The sequence below is a fragment of the Xyrauchen texanus genome, chromosome 34 (genome assembly GCF_025860055.1).
Source record: "Xyrauchen texanus isolate HMW12.3.18 chromosome 34, RBS_HiC_50CHRs, whole genome shotgun sequence".
NCBI lineage: Eukaryota > Metazoa > Chordata > Actinopteri > Cypriniformes > Catostomidae > Xyrauchen > Xyrauchen texanus.
Genome location: NC_068309.1, coordinates 25951446 through 25970827, shown reverse-complemented (window position 1 = coordinate 25970827; position 19382 = coordinate 25951446). Strand labels below are relative to the sequence as shown.

General features: G+C 38.8%; 1 protein-coding gene across 5 annotated transcripts in view; it reads left to right on the top strand.

Moving 5' to 3' along the window:
• LOC127628061 (regulator of G-protein signaling 14-like) overlaps positions 1 to 18382 on the top strand; it is a 30534-nt gene extending 12152 nt beyond the window's left edge. For 2 of the 5 annotated variants that reach the window (XM_052104732.1, XM_052104730.1), the window contains 13 exons: positions 2172 to 2341; positions 3541 to 3633; positions 3820 to 3963; positions 8757 to 8951; positions 10756 to 10873; positions 11014 to 11054; positions 11142 to 11333; positions 12380 to 12456; positions 13275 to 13401; positions 14596 to 14671; positions 15219 to 15274; positions 16790 to 16892; positions 17003 to 18380. In XM_052104732.1, coding sequence (XP_051960692.1) covers positions 2172 to 2341; positions 3541 to 3633; positions 3820 to 3963; positions 8757 to 8951; positions 10756 to 10873; positions 11014 to 11054; positions 11142 to 11333; positions 12380 to 12456; positions 13275 to 13401; positions 14596 to 14671; positions 15219 to 15274; positions 16790 to 16892; positions 17003 to 17268 — 1658 coding nt within the window. In that variant the 3' untranslated portion in view covers positions 17269 to 18380. Of the gene's footprint in view, positions 1 to 2171; positions 2342 to 3540; positions 3634 to 3819; positions 3964 to 8756; positions 8952 to 10755; positions 10874 to 11013; positions 11055 to 11141; positions 11334 to 12379; positions 12457 to 13274; positions 13402 to 14595; positions 14672 to 15218; positions 15275 to 16789; positions 16898 to 17002 lie in introns of all 5 variants that reach the window. The other 3 variants (XM_052104731.1, XM_052104733.1, XM_052104734.1) reach the window with 3 other exon arrangements.
• Positions 18383 to 19382: the final 1000 nt, after the last annotated feature.

Genomic DNA, 19382 nt, shown 5'->3' with positions numbered 1-19382 from the left:
CCATCATTTATCACGTGATCGATAATAGTAGCGCTTATCTCATCAGAGGCTACAGTTCTTGGTCTTGCCCTCATTGGTCTTCAACCACACATTTGCACTCCTCTCCTTCTCCTGCCAATGCTTCTCTGTTACCTACTTGTTGATCCATGCTTGCAAAAGGAACTGTTCCAAAAAAATATTTTGTAGAGACGGTAATGGCATAGATGACAAAACATCTGGGTAGGTCTTCAGCTAAAACAGAAATCAGTTGTTTTATTAAAATTATTTACTTTATTTATTTTTGTCATGGATATAAGTATACTATTATTATAGAAATGTAGCACATTCTTAAAATTTTGATTTGTGTGAGGTTTTGAACTGTAGTTTAACAGTACTGAAACAGTACGCAAACAAGTGCAAAAGTCTTGCATAAAGTTTGTTGGTTGTTGTAAGCGAGTGACAAAAGATTTCATGATTTTTGATAGATGTGGTCACTGAATGGATTTTGCGTTAAAGCAATGAAATCTGATCAACGGTTTAGTCCACATAGACAGATGTTTTGCAGATTGTATCGAGAGTTTTGATATGTTCTTAGTATTGAGAAATGTGTGAAAATGATTGTAAAAAATTGTAAGCTCAATCGACAGCATTTGTAGCGTAATATTGATTACCACAAAAATACATTTTGACTCGCCCCTCATTTTCTTAAAAAACAAAAGATCTAAAATCTGGGTTCCATCGAGGCACTTTCAATAGAAGTGTAACGAATGAGGTCGGAGTCAGACAAGGGATGAGGATCCAAATGCGGGTTTATTGATTAAAGGAAACAAACAGGCATGAATAAACAAAAAACTACCACGATGGGCAAATGAAAACAAAACACGAAAACACAGGAACTGGAACACAGGCATGGGAGCGAGCACAAACTACGTACAACAGCATTCAACGACAGACAAGGACTAAACCAAAAACCAGGATATAAATACAAAAACATGGGAAAAAGGGGCCAAATGAACAAACAGAACACAAACTAGGTGACAAGGTGATTAACAGAAACCAAAGGCAAATTAACAAGGGCAGGTGAAAACAATGAACAGTGAACACGAGGGAAAACAAGACTATGGAGGTACAAGGGTGACAAAAGTGAAAACTAAGGAATAACAAAAGTGACAAAATTACAAACAAAGGGCAACAGTGAGACAAGACAGGGTAACCGTTACAAGAAGTGAATGGGGCCAATTTGTAACATTAAAATACTCATAAGTATTTCATAATTATATCCACAATACATAAACATATGCATGTTAACATGATTTTAGTGTGATAAAATCACTTATTAATCTTTTCTGTGTAAAGTTAAAGCCAATTTTACCACTTCATTGCCATGACGATGTAATGTTAACAACACTTAAACCCTAAAATGACTGTAAAATTGACAATATAAACAATTTTATAGCTGAAATAATACATGAGTTTTAACAAAAGAATTAATGCATGTGCTTTTGTAAAATGTATAGCTTCAAATTTCTGCATTTAAACCCTCCATAAATTGGCCCCATTCACTTCCATTGTAAGTGCCTCAATGTAACATTGATGTTTGCTTTTTTAAAGAAAAGAATTGACAAGTCTAAATTATTTTTTGTGGTAATCAACTTTATGCCACAAAATGCTGTCGATTGAGCTTAACTTGTATTGAACCTGGAATATTCCTTTAAGAAATAAACTACCATTTTTAAGCAATTTTTGCAATACTTTTGAGCAGCTGGTCCCCAGGTTTAGTGGTTCTATGAAGTAATTTCCCCTCTGGTTCACATAAGTGTCCTAGCAGAGTATCTACATGTGTAGTTCATCACATTAACTATATACACGCTCAACTAAGATTGTCAACAAGAAAGCATCCCAATACATTTATCTTGGCGACTATTGTTGTATAGTTTTAAAACTAACAAACTTATGTTTTGTTTGGAAAAAGTATGCTTGTGCTATCTTTAAAAACAAAAAGAAATGCCACTTGGTTTTTGTAGTTGGCTTGGGATATTGTGTTATAAAATACAAAAATATGCCTACATTTCGAAGTGTGGCTACAGTGTCCATTGTATAGATAGACAAAACAAATAAAAATGGATTTTACTGCATCAAAATGTTTTGAGTTCACCTGCCAGTGCCATTCAACATCGTCTCATGGGTGTTAGAATTGAATGTGCTGGAGATCGATGAGCGTACAGCTACACAGTACTCCAGCAGTAACTCCAGCCTGCCCACTGTACCTAGCGAGGGGGCGAGAGGGGTGGGTCAGGTGGCCAGCTGGGCCGTCAGCTTTGAGAGACTACTGGAAGATCCTACAGGCGTGCACTATTTCACAGTGAGTAAACAAACACCACTCATACCCACAGTCACATTGAGAGTATGCATCGAAATGCATCGAAAGTAATGGATAATTGGGGAAGGTATTGATTTACTTTGTTGATTGCAGTGTAGGTCTTTCTCATTAATGGTTTTTCTAATAATATATAGAGTTTACTGAGTGGAATATTTGCTGTAATTCATTATATATTACTTCACATTGCTTTACAATGGTATTATCACATTAACCTTCATGTTCTGTTGAGATTGACTTATGACATTTATGTTTGGGGTCCCAATGATGTATATAAGTATACAAATATTTCAAGACATTTCAAAATTAACCTTGTTTATAGGGTCTCTGAGACACCAAACATAAGTAATGTAATATATTTTATTTAATTGAAGTCTATCACAGTGTCAAGTAAATGTTTCTATTTAACACATTCTCATAAGATTAGTAAAAGTCAAGAAGTATTGAAAAGATCCAAAGTTCAGACTTCAAAGATAAATATAATTTTTAAAGGGCCAAAAGAACATGATAGTTAAAAATAAACCATTGCTTGGTTATATTCCAGCAGATTTTTTTGTCACTACAGGCTAGCTTTCTTTCTGTGCACTTATATGAAAAAAGAAGAAGTGGTTTCCTAAAAATAAGCCAGTCTTTACACACACGTCATATCCTTCTGCACTTACTGATTCTTAATAAACAGAGTGCTTAGGAGAGCTGTTATCATGTTGCTTGACTCTCACCTGCAGCTCTTTTAGAACACTGTTTCATGTTTGTTTACCAACCACGCAACACAAGTAATTCAATGCCAATTCACTGTGAAATTAGTAAAACCAGAAGAAAAGTGGTGAGGAGAAAAACAACCCACGGTATGACTCACTGTAATTATAGGGAAATGAAGAGGTGTGGAGCTTGTTTTATCAGGGGGGCTGAAATGGTGGAACAGTTTGCAGGGAAAAAGAAAACTGGCATTTGACAATTTAGGTGAGAATGCTCTGAGACTGATAAACCTGTTAATTCCTGATTTGGTGGCCAACGGAGATGCAAGCCAGAACACCCAAAAGAAATGGTCTTTATTTGATTTTAATAATGATGCAGCAGTGTATGTCCACAGACTGTAGCAAATTCAGGTTTGGCACATGTTCTGGTATCAGTGCGGATGGTGCAGTTGAGAATCTGAAATGTGAACTGATCTGTATTCAACACAGGCGTTTCTGAAATCTGAGGTCAGTGCTGAGAACATCTTATTCTGGCTGGCATGTGAAAAGTTTCGCAAGATACCTGCCAGTCAAACTGAGCAGGTAAGTCACCACAAATAATGATGGTCCAATTCTACTTTAACATTATAGTTCCTTATCTTTCTTTATTTCTGCAGAAAAAATAAACTATACACATATTTGTGACTTGCATTTATACCAACATGTACCTCTACATACAAGTGACAATTATCATGTGTTGGTGTAAAATTGTGCCTTTTCTTACCATAGTTGAAGAGAGAGGCTCTATCAATTTACAACAGCTTCCTGTCCAGCAACGCGACAAGTCCCATCAATATAGATGACAGGGTACGAGTGGAGGAAAAAGACATACAAAACCCCCATTCTGACATTTTTCAAAAGGCCCAGCAACAGGTATGTGACATAATACCCTAACATAGTGGGTATTCCAAATAGTGGGTTCACAAATCCCTAGATTGTGATAAAATTGACCATGGCAATTAAATAATAACAAAAAGATTTTTCAAATAAAATGAAAAATTACTCTGATTTAAAGATGATTTTAGTGTTTTAAGCTGTTTTAAGCTTCTGTCAGACTTAAAGGGATAGTTAACCCAAAAAGGAAAACTCTCTTATCATTTACTCACCCTCATGCCATCCCTGGTGTGTGTGAATTTCTTTCTTCTGCAGAACACAAACAAAGATTTTAAGAAGAATATCTCAAATCTGTTTGTCCATAAGATCTGATAAAAAAGTCACATCCTTTCACATACATGCCACAACATATTTTAAATTACAACAAAATGGTTTTATTTACTGTATATGTTCATGACCATATATAAGAGTTCTGTACGGAAAGGCATATAGCATATTAGGGTAAGGGTTGGGAGAGGGCTAGGGTTAACAGTGTACTTACAGTGTAGCTACAGATGTAATTTAATGCAGGTACTTTAAATGCAAGTACAATGCAACAACACTTATTTACATAATAAGTACATTGAATCAAATGAATCAAATTAAGTGCTGTAAATAATTTTTTCATGGAAAGTTAAGCCAAAAAATGGTCCTACTCCCTGAGTGATATTAATGAAATAAGTGTCATAAGATATCTCACCTGTCTCTGTGACAGCTCTAGACTCTGTTAACAGCAAACATAAATGTGTCCGCAGACAATAACACTTTCGACCTGTCAATCATTTAACACTTAGTGTTGTAGTTGCAGGGAATTATTGAGTCTTGCTGCCATTTTTAAGGCATGTTGTTCATAACAGTTGTCAGTTGAAGGCACTATTATGCTGCTGTTGTTTTTTAACAACCGTTTCTGCATGATGTCTGTCTCAATAAAGCTCTTTTGGTATCTTTTGAAAGGTTTTGCTGGTTTTGGAAAGAGGGGGCGTGGCTAATACAACGGCTCAGTCTAGTAGAAGTAGAACAGCTGAAATTGCTTACTGCACCTTTAAGTACATCATAGTTAAAGACACCTACTGTAATATAAAGTGGGTTCTATTGTTTCTTTTTCTTTTATCTGTTTATTTTAGTCACCTTATTTTTGGATCATTGCGGTCATCTACTCTGTTAACACTGCTACAGGTGTCATGATGTCATTCAGTTGGCTTACATGATGCCTCACTAAAAAATTGGCTCATTCACAGACCATTTAATGTTTTAAGATTAAGTTTGTTTTGATTTGGACGTGACCAAAAGTGTTGATATCTGAGTCAGTTAGTTGTTTACGCTGTAATCAGCCCATCCACTTTCTTTAGCTCATCCCATTCATAGCGATCTGCAGAGACCTGCTGCAAGCATGAAATTTGGGCAAACTGGGGATTATTGTATTGATAGAATGACAGCCTAATGAGTGAATCAGAACTTAGTGGAGCCAATGCCTCCTCTCCTGTGACGTTTTGCCTATATTTTGAGGTTACCCACTTGCATTCATGCCACGCTTTTAGAAGTTTAATGAGAGAGACACTGGATCCCTTGGAAACTTTTCCTGCTGATGTGAAAAGGGTCTGTCTGCGCCCTGCAAGATAAATAACAGGTGAAATGCTAAAATCTTGCTATAGTTGAATGTCACATTCATACACTGTATTTGTTTTGTTTATTTGAGTATGCCTACCCCTAATCCTTAACCTAACCCAGTGGTTCTCAATTGTTTTGGGTCACGTCTGACACAGAACCTTTTCTTAGCACAGGCGAACTAGGCCGTCACCTAGGGTGCCACCAACAGCTTAACATAAATTGTGTTTTACTGAAAAAAAATGAATAAATAACCTTTTAAAAGATTAAACTTTATTGGAAATAAGGTTTACAAATACATTGAAAACTGAATGCCAAGTTACACTTCACTCCAGGGGGCGCTTGGCCGCTCAGAAAACCCTATAGTATCCAGCTGCAGACCCACAGCACCACCAGTTTCAGAACCCCAGCGCCAAAACCGGAAATGAGGGGCTGAGCTTACGTTCTAACTCCAGTGCCAGAACCGGAAGTGAGGGGCGGAGCTTACGTTCTAAACCGAGTAGCGCCACCTAACGTTTTGGAGCGTAGTTTGCTTTTATTAGACACGAAAGGGCATGCTTATATTACACACGAAACGTCATACTTTATACGTATGTTATAATGATACATTAAGGTACAGTACAATAAGCATTTTAAAACATTGATCTTGTGTAATATAATTGTATATAGTTATCCGTTCGAGAGTTACTTCCTGATCATGATGGTGAAAAATAATGCTTGAAACTTATGGGCATTTTTCATTGAGGAGATTTAAAAAATGTAGGAGCCTTGCTGTGTTGTATGGTCCCAAGACAGCATTGTGTGCCACAACACCAGTTGTAGAAATTGTGGCACAGAGAGTGATGTTGCCTCCTCGTTGTCCAGGGACATTGACTGTAGCACGACGGCCGATCACATTTCTCCCTCTTCTCGTTTTTTTGTGAAGATTGAAGCCTGCTTCATCAATATACAGGTACTCATAATGAGTTGCACTTCTATCCAACTCCAAGATTCTCTAGAGTAAAAAGAACACAAGGTACAATACAGTAAGTTAGTGTTTTACAGTAATGGCATTGATTGCAGTCAATACTACTGTGAAACTGTTGCTGAAGTTTGAGTTCACACTTTGACGCAGCAGTATACATAGATATGCCTAAATCTTTTCACTTACAGTAGCATGGAATAGTTTGACACATACTTAAAATTCAGAAAAAATATATCTTTGTTTTGACAATAAAAGTGCATTAATTGGGTTGCACATACTTGAACAAACTGGAATCGCAACTCCTTCACTCTAACGGAGTTCCTCTCAAAGGGCACTTTGTATACTTGCTTCATTCGGATTGAATTTCTCCTTAGAACACGATCAATTGTGGAGAGACTGCATTGGTGGATATTGTGGAACAGTTGATTGTCCTGTGTTATCCTTTGCTGAATTTCTTTGAGGTGGAGGGTGTTGTTCTGGACCACCATGTCAACAATGGCATGCTCTTGTTCAATTGAAAGAAGTCTTGTTCGTCCACCTGAATGTTCTCGAACTTCAATTCTGAAAAATGTTTGGACAAGCAGGAACATTTACTGTAGAAATCTAGACCTATGTCAAACAAGACTACATGGACTATCATTGTAGAAGTAGAATGATATAGTTACTTACCGGTTTTCCCTCTGAAATGTGCGGATAATTGAAGCCACTGTGGATCTGTTTATATTGGGCTGAACTCTCTGCCCAGCTTCTCTCAGTGAGAGACCATGATTTATGACATGGTCAATCAGTGTGGCTCTGATTTCATTTGAAACACGCGTGTACCCTATCCTTCTACCTCTCCTCCCTCCTCTTACACCTTGCCCTCCTCATACACCTTGCCCTCCTCTTACACCTTGCCTTACACCTCGCCCTCCTCTTATACCTCGCCCTCCTCTTCCTCTCTGTCCATCTCTTCTTATATGTTCTACTCTTTCTCTTTCCACTATACCATTGCCCTCCAATCTATCCATCTCTTCTCCCTCTACTCCTCTCTCTTCTCCTCTTCCTACATCCTCAGCTCTTCTTTCTCTTTCTCCTACATCCTCAGCTCTTCTTTCTCTTTCATCCTCAGCTCTTCTTTCTCTTTCATCCTCAGCCCTTCTTTCTCTTTCTCCTACATCCTCAGCTCTTCTTTCTCCTACATATTCAGCTCTTCTTGCTCCTTCTCCATCTCCTCTTCCTCTTCTTTTCCCTCTACCCTGTCCACCACCTCTCACTCTTACACCTCTTCCTTTTCCACTGCTCATTCTTTTTATTGTCTTTTCTCCTCATTCATCTTTGTTCTTCTTCTCTTCCCCTTTTGTAGTTGTTGTAATTAAGACAGCTGTGTGAACAATTAGGAAATTGGCTTTTTCTGTGTTGAGTGGATTATTAACTCATCAGATATCAATTTGGGGTTAATTGAGGACATAAGGTGTGCAACTGACTATTTTACAATTCATAGAGTTTTGTTTGTTGTGTTTTGAAAATGGTACAAAAATGCTTGTGATCTTTGTGAAGACCAATGAAAAAGCTGCAAAAGTTTTTCCTGGTATATTAAAGATTTGGTTGGCTGTATGAACTGCTGTGATAACATTAGGGAATTTTGTGCACAGTGTTTTGAGAAAATTATGCTTTTGATTTGTAATTTGTATGAAATGAAGGAGAATTTACTATCTGTTTAGGACAATTACGAAGTGTACAGATCACTGTGTTAAATGTTTTGAGAGCAGTTACCCGAGTTTGGAGAAATGTACCAAATCGATTGAGAAAAACTGTAAGTGTGCTGTATAATCAATTTCAAATGCTTTCATCTTTGACAATGCGACAACAAACAAGTAGAGACTGAGATTTTGCATCTCTCTGGCAAGCAAAATAAGATCAAAAACCAAGGAAATGCAAGGACAAATTATATGACAGCAGATGCTGTTGTAGTTGCACTATTTAGTGAAGCTTAAGGACAAAGAAATGTATGTTACCGAGTATGTCTTTTCATTCTATGCTCAAAAGTGACAAAGAAGCTTTTGAAATGTTGTATGCATTGAGGCAAACCACTTTAGTTTAAGACAGATAGCAATCACGACTCAATTATCCAGTGCTACTAAAGGCAATTAAATCAAGAGCCCACACTCTTTTGACTGCCTTTTGAGAAGTGTCCTTACATATCCTCTCATTTCCCTTCCATCCTCCATCTCTCCCCCTACAGATCTTCAAGCTGATGAAGTTTGACAGCTATACTCGCTTTGTGCGCTCTCAGCTCTATCAGAGCTGCATGCTGGCTAATGTGGAGGGCAGGCCTCTGCCCGGGCTGGACTCTCGTGGAAAACCCATCACTTCAACAAAACACACCAGCAGTACTTCACCCAGAGAGCAAGCCAAGACTGACAACAGAAATAAGGAGGTATGGAACCCATGAAGGTGCTAAGTCAAGGTTGCACTCATGCCCTGCAGATGGATAGGATAGACTGCTGAAAAAAACTTAAACCAGGCTAAGATGATTTTCTGGTCTTAGCTGGTTTACAGTAAGTACTACTGAAATAATGTAAGTTTTGCATATATTTAGACTCCATAAGTGGCTGAGAAAATACACACAAGTTACACATACATTACACATGTGTAGATTATGTGTTATGTATAGCTCAATATGTGTTTGACAGCCAGTTGCATCTCATGAAATTTCAGTGTGAAAAAAATGTATCCTGTTGAAGATTTGCCCTAATTTTTTGCATTATCTCTTTAATTCATGAAAAATAAAACATCCAAAAATATCAAAATATATTTGATTTGATTATTTTCTAATTGTCTTCAAAATATTTTTACAATTTTACACTATCTGGGTCTTTTGTACATCCATTTTTGATAGATATAAGTGCAGGGTCTCTAAAGACACGAATATTTAAGAGTGTTTGGGAAAATTTCCATGCATTTAATGGTTAAGATACTTTGTTCAGCAGGGCAAGGCCTGGGGATTAGTTCAATCTTGCATGAATTAATGTGCAAAAAGTAGGGCTGTCAATCGATTAACATGGCTTCTGATGTGGTGGCGCCCTAGGTGACTGCCTAGTTCGCCTATGCCTAGAAACGGCCTTGCATCAGGCAGACACTTTTGGAGCATTTCACTTTGGATGCGTCGCATCATAAACAGCGTTTTTAGGATGCTGTGTCAAATATCATGTGGTTTGAAACATAGAAAAACACATCTCGAGATACCTGCATTCGGAGTTGCGCTCCCTCCAGCTGTGTTTGAACACAAGAATGCTTATGTAACAGAAGCCAGCTGGTAGATAGCTGTCCGATATGCAAACCTCACTCCCCTGGCCTCAAGAGGCGCACTAGCGACTGACGCTAGAGGTTGTAGCCTTTAGTCTCCTCGTAAGCACGCCCACCTCCCATGCCAGAGATGCCAGTTCGAGTCCCATTCGGAGCGGGTCGATTAGGACCTGTTACACTTCAACATCTTGAGCTATCTGCTGTGGTTTGTTGCGGTTTGTCATCTGTACAGCTGCATGTTGCCTATAGAGCTGGAGTTGCGCTTACTGCCCACTGCTGGTTGAGACTCGTAAAAACATGAAGGTGGTACTTCAATCTAGAATTGCTCTAACGATAGGAAAATTCAGGGGAATGATGAATTGTTTTCATTTTTTGAAAACATTATTTCTTATATAGTTAATCACAATTAATGAATGCATTAAATCGACAGCCTTGGTAAAAACGTAAAACAATGCTAACTTAAAAGGGCTGTTAGTGATTTAAGCCATAACACTAGACATCACCCTCCAAAGATAGCACTGAGACAGATTGCGTCTTCTTACGGTTGTTGCAAAGTAGCAAAATAGTGCCCTCATCTGACAACTTTTTTGAATATTACAAGAAACCTGAATGTTCAACTACTACTACACTATGAGAACATGCAAAATGATTGACAGGCATCAAAATTTTCTAATTGGCTTATCAAAGAATGTGTCCGTAGCCCACACACATTTTTTATGTGGTTTAAACAGTTTAAAGCTGTCACAGAGTCTGGTGAGATATCTCAGGACACTTATTTCTGTGATATTTTTCAAGGAGAAGAAACATTTTCTTTATACCTTTCATAATACAATCGCTTACAGCTCCTTTAATTTATGGACTCTATTTCATAGTTCCAATTTCTTGCACAGAATAATTTCATAATAGGAGATTAAAATTAATTTGTTCTTTTCCAGAAGTTAAAGGTCAAGTCAGGAACAGCGGAGTCTGATGATGGGGTAGAGAGGAGAAAGATCAGTCTGCAAGGCTTGACTGGAAAGGACAAGCGGAAAGAAAAGAGAAGCTCCTGGGGAGGTGATTTTATGATGTCAGAACACAAATGGGACAAACTGAACTATTAAGACTTTATAAATGTAGACTTTTCCTACATTAGCTTTAGTCTTTGTTTTAGATCATGTATTAAATTATCTGCTTTCTGTTGTTCACACACCCAGAATCCCCAAATGCCTTCAAGTGTGGATTGAAGAGTTTAGAGGTAATTTGCCTCTAAGTCTGCCATTACAAGTGTTATACTGTACCTGCCATTCCAGTACATTACTGTAACACATATCTGTTGTTGCAGGTTGAGAAATTAGTAGCACACTCTGCAGAAGGAAAGACTGATAAGTACTGCTGTGTCTTCCTGCCTGATGGCACAGCCTCTCTGACCCCGGCCCGACCTGGCCTCACTGTCCGCAGCATGCTCACCGGCTTGTGTGAGAAAAGAGGCCTTCCTTTGAAAGACATTATCATCTATCTGCAAGGCAAAGACAAGGTAAGACCAATTAAACAATAAGTTCTTGACATAGAGTTTCTGATTTACTCCATATGCTATATTCCAAAACCTAGTGAGCTTCCATATGGAGGCATTTTAAGGCATCAAAGGTACACTTTGACGCTAAGGCTGTTCCAAATGGTAGGCAACTTAAATATGCTGCCTCCTAATCCTTGTAGCCAAATTCTAAGGCAGCATTGCATGTTTCCTTAACAGAGAAGGAAATCCAAGCATTGCAACAAGCTCAGTTACAAAATCAAAATGGCGGACAGAGCAGGTAGATAGCTGTCTGTCTGCCATTTAGATTTTTTAATTAAAAAATAAACATTAATTTCATTCAGTACTGAAAAGCATGAATACATATTGTTCATTTTAATGAAAATTGATTGCTGTGTATTTTTATGCTTATTAGAATATTGTATAGCAACATGCTAACATTGAACTCTTGGAATCAATTGAGAATTCATTCTCACGTGCACGCTTTAGGAAAGTTGTTTGTGTTATTTGTGTTCTAAATCAGTCACTTACTGTCACACAGTTAAGGGTAACAGTTACGATAGTGCCTTAAGCTGCGTTCACACTGTCAGCTAATTTGTCGCTGCATGTCGCCAGTGGCTGGCGGTTAGGTCGCTAGTGGTGTGTATGGAGAGTCTAAACAGCACTGTTTCTTTACAATTACTATTATTATTAAAATATTAGGATCATGTGAGCTCTACCATCTTCTCTTGTAGATCATCTTCTCTCTGTTGCTCCTAAAATTCGCTCTTCATTTGCATAAATGTAACAATTTCTCAACTTTGTCGCATCACTGGAAACACCCACATCCGGAAGCCAACGGTCGCTCTTGTTGCCGGAAGTCACCAGCTCTCATTGAAAATGAATGAGATGAGGTTGTTTTGTCGCTGGTAGTGTGAACGCAGCTTTAGGCAGCTGCCTATGTAGACAATAGGCTGTGAAGTAGCCCATTAGGTTTTGGAACTGAACTACTGTTTTGCATCTTTTCTTACATTTTTCTTACTTTTTATCCATATCACGTCATGGTATAGAAACCCCTGTCTTTGGACCAGGACAGCTCTTTGCTTAAGGACCAGCAGGTGTTTTTAGAACTGAGGGTTACTTTTGCGTGAGTACTGTGCAAACAGAAATACAATTTTTGTCAGCATACCTTCCTTGGTTCTATTTTAAGTGTAAACAGTCTGTTTAAAATGCCTGTTGTCATCAGACAAAAACAACTGTTGTCAGTTACCCTAATGTTGCTACAAACCCATATGACTTTCTTTCTCCCATGAAACACAACATTTTTGGCCACTATTTTAATTAGGACAGTTTTAAAACACGATAAAGAATCATACTTGTGCACTATTTTGTGCATTATGTTCCAAGACATCTGAAGTAAAACAATAGCTTTGTGTGAGGAAAACACAAAGCTCAAGTGAGTTCTTAACCACTGCCTTGATAAACTCAAGAACAGATCAGTTTGATTAGAAAACTTTTAAAACAGATCTTCCAGTTTTGTGAACTGAATCAAGCAATTCAAAAGAACAATTAATTTATGAAGTAGGCATTACTACCACTCTCAAGAACCTCTTAGAGCTTAGGAGAGCTAATGTGAATGTCAAGATTTTCTTTAAAAGACAACAAATGTTGGATCTGTTCTTCACACAAAGCTATCATATGGCTTCAGAAGACTTGGAATAGAATGCAAGAGCAATTAACTACTTTTATGATACTTTTTTATTTTTTTGTCCAAATTTACTTTCATTAAATGCAAAAGAGTGTCCATGAATCTTGAGTCCATGAGTGTTAAATGAATCTTTTGTGTTCCATGGAAAATAGAAAGTCATAAGGGTTTGACATGACATGAGGGAGAATAAACAATGACATAATTTTCATTTTTAGGTAAACTATATCTTCAGTGTGTGTGTTGTGTGTCTTGTTCAGAGTGAAGGTAGCATTTGCAGGGAAGACAGTGGCTGTTGTGGTGAAGTCCAATAAGACCCTGCAGGACGCACTTGCAACAATGCTTCAAAAATACCGCCTCAGGCCACAGGACGCCACTGTCACTATGGTGAGTGGTGCTCTAGAGTGACCAGAACAAATGCTTAATTTTGTTCTTTGTTAAACATTTTGACCTTTTTGATGGACCACAGTTGTATACAAGCAGAGATTTATTTGAATTTTTTTCCCGTTTTTTGTTTCTCTGGTTATTAAATTGCTGCTGAAAATCTAGGACACTGGCAGTTTTGAACATCATTGAACATCTTTGTGTCTGTTGAAGCCCCTAGAAACACACAGAAGCACAAAACTCAATTTGGTAAAGATAACTCTTCATGCGATAGGGTATAGAGCACAACAGTGACCATCCACTTTTCCAGCAGATTGGGATCTGGGATTATATTTCTCATTCATTTTCTTCATAAGCATTTAAAAAAATTCTTCAATGAAGACTTTTTAGCCTTGAACCAAACCAAAGCAATAAAGAATGTGTACTTTATGTCTTTTGTGAGGGAATTAACTACTCATCTCATAAAGCATTACACCTTAAATAGCCTAATCAACAACGGTACAATATAAGTAATTGAATGCAAGTATAAAATACCATATATAAGTTTAAGTATAACAAGTTGCTTGATATTGTAGCATGACTTAATTGCATCTTTTTCAATGCTTTATGGGAGTGGAAGGTCATGGTTGAGTTGTTTTGTCATAATTACTGTTTTCATGTTAAAGGTGCTTTAAGCGATTTTAGCCAATCTGTAATTTCCACAAATTGAGCTGTTGGATTAGCCATGCCCCCTCTTTCTAAAACTCTGCACTCCAAAAATACCAAATTAGTTTTATTGAGACCGGCATGAGAAGAAGCGATTGTCAAAAGCAACAGCAGCAAAATAGTGCCCTCAACTGACAACTGATATGAACAACATGGCAAAAAATGTAATTGACCCTCATTAATTTGCTGAAACTACAATACTATGAGAATGTGCAATATGATTGACTGGTAGAAAGTGTCAGAGACTATTTCTCTACATAGAAAATAAAAAGGAACCATACTGCTGCGCTCTATTTAGAATCACTATAGTAAGAGAACAGGTCATTTAATATAATCCTAATTACTTCTTATTTATAGTTCTTGGAAGGCAAAAGTGTATTGATATTCCTTAAATATTATGTTTTTCTTCTTCTTGAAGGTGCCTAAATCCAACACTTCTGTTATGTGATCATATTCTCACACCACTTTAATCACTGTGTTCTTTATTCTCAGAGTGGAAGTGGACAGATCATAAATATGAACACAGCAGTCACCTCTCTGGCCAATAAGACACTAATTCTTGATAGAGGTATGGAGGTCATGCTTTGCATCTTATGGGTGCAGCAATACTAAGCATCCAGATTTACCAGAGAACTAATACTTGCCATGACTACATGTCCCTGAATGGTCCCTGAATGTATGAAGATCCAAGGCATTGCCTAGAGCCACTGAATTTACTGAATGGGAACATTAGTATCCATTCATCTAGGGTTAGATGTACACACAGTAAAGATGTACTTTAAAATATATTGTATTGTGCTTTTGGCAATTTTCTTGGAATGGATCAGAAAGTGATTTGCGAGAGTCTCAAGAGTTCTGACCACTGTGGAAAACGTGTCAGAATACATGTGTGATGTTGTGGGGCCCTTCACTGTTTCCCTGTGCAGCATTAAACCTTTTACACTGGACAGCATTCTGAGCGTCTGTACCTGAATGCATACAGTAGCTAGTTTGGCTTTTAAATTTGATAAATATGCTGTAGGTAGGTGAAATGTATATGTCATATTTCTACATTGGAAAATTATTGTTCCTTCTTGCTTTCTGGAATCAGTCTTCTTAATTAATCTATCTCACAGGTGTTGATCATCAGGCCAGCAGCTCAAAGGGCACCTTCTCACCTTCTTCATTACAAGTGAGTCTGGATTTACTGCTTTAGGATGATATAACTGATTTGCGCTGTTCCAAAATCTAGTAATCTGCCTACCTAGACAGAATTTTAGGACATCATAAGTGTGCTTCCTACAACATGTTTTTTTCCAAAAGGTACCTTCTTTTGGCAAATTCTAAGGCAGCATCACATTTATCCTTTACAAAGTAGGCAATTCCCGAATCATATGATCTCATGAATAATTAGTTGCTGATTTGTTGCTGAAAATGTAGAATGTTCCTGTAAAGGATTCAATGGGAAGGAGGAGGCGAGAACCGGCTTGTCAATATAAATAATAGTTTAATTTCAAACTCAAAAAGAAGACAAACACACACACGACGGACATGTCCGTAAACTATCTTTCTCTCCCGCACAATCCTCCGCAGTCGACCTTTATCCCTCTCGGAGGCTTGATTAGCCTGATAAGGGACCGGGTGTGTAGAATCACGACCCGGCCCCGCCCTCCGCCCTGCCACATTCCTCCCTTGTTCTCTCAGGCAGGGGAGACCCCGGCATGACATACATCATGGGGGGGCCCTCTTTCCCTGGGGAGGGGCGTGCCTTTTTGCCCCGTCTGCCGGCAGGTTATCCCAGTCTACCTGGACGAGGGAGGGGACAAGGGGAGGGAAACAGAAATAATTAAATAGGGGGGTTACTTCCTGTAACAGTGTAGTACCCCCCAAAAAACACAAACATTTTAACGAGAGGGAAAAGGCCAACGCGGAGCGGCCGTGAGAGAGAGAGAGGAGAGAGAGATAAAAATAAAAAAAAACGTACTCGCCAGTTCTCCGATACACCACAGCTTGTTCCTCGGCCACTCCTCCGCCCTCTAACGGACGACAGCCGCGCCTCTCCGGGTGGATCGGAGGCAGACCTCCAGCCCCTGGCGGATGGAACGCCCCACCGCGTTCTTGGGGAACAGAAGGGGTCTACCCCGCCCCTGGCAGTGGTTCTCCCGCTCCAGGCGGTCGGCAGCAAGACCCTCCCCGCTCGTGGTTTCAGCGGCTGGTAGGTGACTCCTCCGCCCCTGGCAGCGGCCCTGACCGCTCCAGGCGGTCAGTTAGGAGCCCCTTCTCCCCTCGCGGTCGGCAGCCGTCGGCTTCCAGGCGGCCGGGCTCCTCATCCCCCGGCAGATGGCCACGGCTGCTCCGTTGGGGTGGACGGTAGTGGCGAGAACTCTACTACGGTGTATTCATCCTCCTTCCCGGATTTCGGCACCAGTGTAAAGGATTCAATGGGAATGAGGAGGCGAGAACCGGCTTGTCAATATAAATAATATTTTAATTTCAAACTCAAACAGAAGACAAACACACACACATGACGGACATGTCCGTAAACTATCTCTCTCTACTGCACAATTTCCGCAGTCAACCTTTATCCCTCTCGGAGGCTTGCTTAGCCTGATAAGGGATCATGTGTAGAATCACGACCCGGCCCCGCCCTCCGCCCTGCCACAGTTCCAAATCAGTCACTTATGAAGTTCTATGTATCCATCACCAGGATCGAAGAGGTGCTGTGGATGCAAACATGTTCCCTCCAGGAGTATCCAGATCAACTGCAAGACAGAGGAACCCTGGATTGAGGAGAACATATGACATGGAGGGTGAAGTATATAATTGCTAATTCCTAATTTTTACTTGCTAGTCTGTTTCTTATATTCCAACACACCTGTTTACTTAAAAGTGCATATTTCTACACTGGTGGAATGTTTAGGTTTGGTGGAGTTGTTAAACCGAGCCCAGTGTTGCAGTGCTGATGATCAGAGAGGTCTCCTGAAGAAAGAACATTTGATGATACCTCAGTTTCTCCAGTTAGGAGATGAAGTGGAAGAAACAGAGACAAGCAGATCACTGGAGTCCTGCTCCAGCATGGGGTCTTTCGAAGCGAGTTCTCCTGCTGCTTCAATACAAGCAGACCCATTAGAGGAGAGACTGTCTGAAAGTGGGAGCTCTAATCCAGCTCGAGAAACTGTGGTGTGAGCTATAGTTGAATGGTCGTGTTGCATCCTTTGCTTCAATGATAAGTCACACAACATAATACAGGATGTTTGAGTAATGTGAATGTGTGATGATCTTTAAAGTCCACATGAAACCAAAATTGACCCTATTCACTTACTTAATACACAGTCCTGGTCTTATTGTGCATAATTCATTGGTGCATGTTATTCAAAAGAGAAAACATTTTGTCTTCACATTCTTTCATCTTTCGCCCCTAAAATGGCATTTTGGTATAAAACCACTTTTCATGATGCAATCAATTCCGAATGGTCTTCATTTAGACTTTAATTATGGACACTTGTCGTTGGGACTTTTTTGATAACAGGAAATGCTATGAAATATTGTTTACAGTAGATGTGATTCTGCACAATGTTAATGCCCAGCTGCTTGTATTTATTTCAAATTGATTGACCTAACAACAATACAGTTTGTTTTCATGAAGACATGGCTTGCATTGTACTTGCTTTAAAGGTTTCATTTGAGTTTGTTGAAACCTAAACAAGTTCAAGGTTGACAAATGGTCTAAATCAGTGGTAAAAAAAAGTCGTTCCAGGTCTGTTCTTATAGGGTTATGGACAGCAAAGACAAAAACAATGCTAAGTGCAAGAAATAAAATGCAACTTAACATATAAGTAAGGGATAACCCATGGCTAGTTGTGTGTTAAATAATTTTAATGCATGATGTGGAGGCAAAGAACCTCCTGGCACGAAGCGTGTGTGTTAATCGTTTAACGCACACATAGCCGTGGATAATCCCACTTTTACCATGGTCTCTTGCCAGCATCGAGTAGTTATAGCGGTTATTGATTTTCACAGCACAAATTTTGACTTGTTGAATAAAAATAATAGTTATTAAATTTAGAGTTGTTCCTGTTCTAAATCAGTCACAGAGGTAAAGTAGTGTGATAATATTACATTTATTTGAATTAATACTTTCCTTACAAGTGCTTTTGGAGAGTAATACGGGGCAGATGAACACTGTTGTCTTTTCCGTGTTTCCTGTAGTGCTTCACATTTGATATAAAGATGGAACTGCATGACTTGATGATGTTGTTTTGGTATGTGACTGTGTGATGTAATCCCAGCTATGAGACTATATTAGCGTCCAGAGGTTGTTTGAACAGAGGCATAAAAGTCTCGCACACATGGTAAACATGTCATTACGGAGGACAGCAGAGAAGGTGCATTAATATAGAATGGTGTATACAACTGACTGGAACTACCAGTGCATTAAACAGTTTTAATGCACGCATTTCAGCCAATCAGAATGGAGGTTTCGAACCATGGTATAATAATGCTTAATAGAATGGCAAAACTAATAGGCTTTTTAACGTTTAAAAGGAAGGAGAAAACGCTTCCTGTACTTTGATGATCTCCAATAAAATAGCCTACCCAGGAAATTGCCGTGTTGCTTCCGAACGTTCATGAACCCTGAAATCGACCCCATTTATCCAAACTACTGACAAGCGCCATTGCCCATCAGACATTTTTGCATCAATTCAAGCATAAACACACTTCTCACTAGTGCTGCTGATAATGCATTGTGCAAGCAACCTCAGAGACACAGGTTCTGGAAACCAGGAATTAACTGCGTTCACATAAACTATATTGAGTGCGATTCGGAGGTTGTAGTTTTGCTCTAAAATTTAATTTTTACTCCACTGATGGTTAGGCTTATGGTTGTGGTTTGGTTAATACAATATGCATTCCTGTTGACTGTATTAAATCATTTACAACTAAAAAACACTATTCTTTTTGGATATTTCCCCTGAACACTGGAGATCACACGTACCCTAGCTTCAGCCAATTGGTTGGGTGTAGTATTTTGAATTTTGGTAAGCACAGAACAATTTCAGCAGCAGAATTATTGTCCTTCTGTTACCAAATTCACATTGTGATAAGATAGATCAATCTTCTGTCATTGATGTAAATGGCCATACATTCAATAATACTTTTAGGTATTTGGGGACAAATTTATATTTTACTTAGTAGAAACTAACTAAATGAGGTAGACAGGTTGCATGACATGCCCTCATCCTCAAAAACCAAGAACAAGACAAATCAAGGTTAAAGTGCATTAAAAACAACCCAGGCCA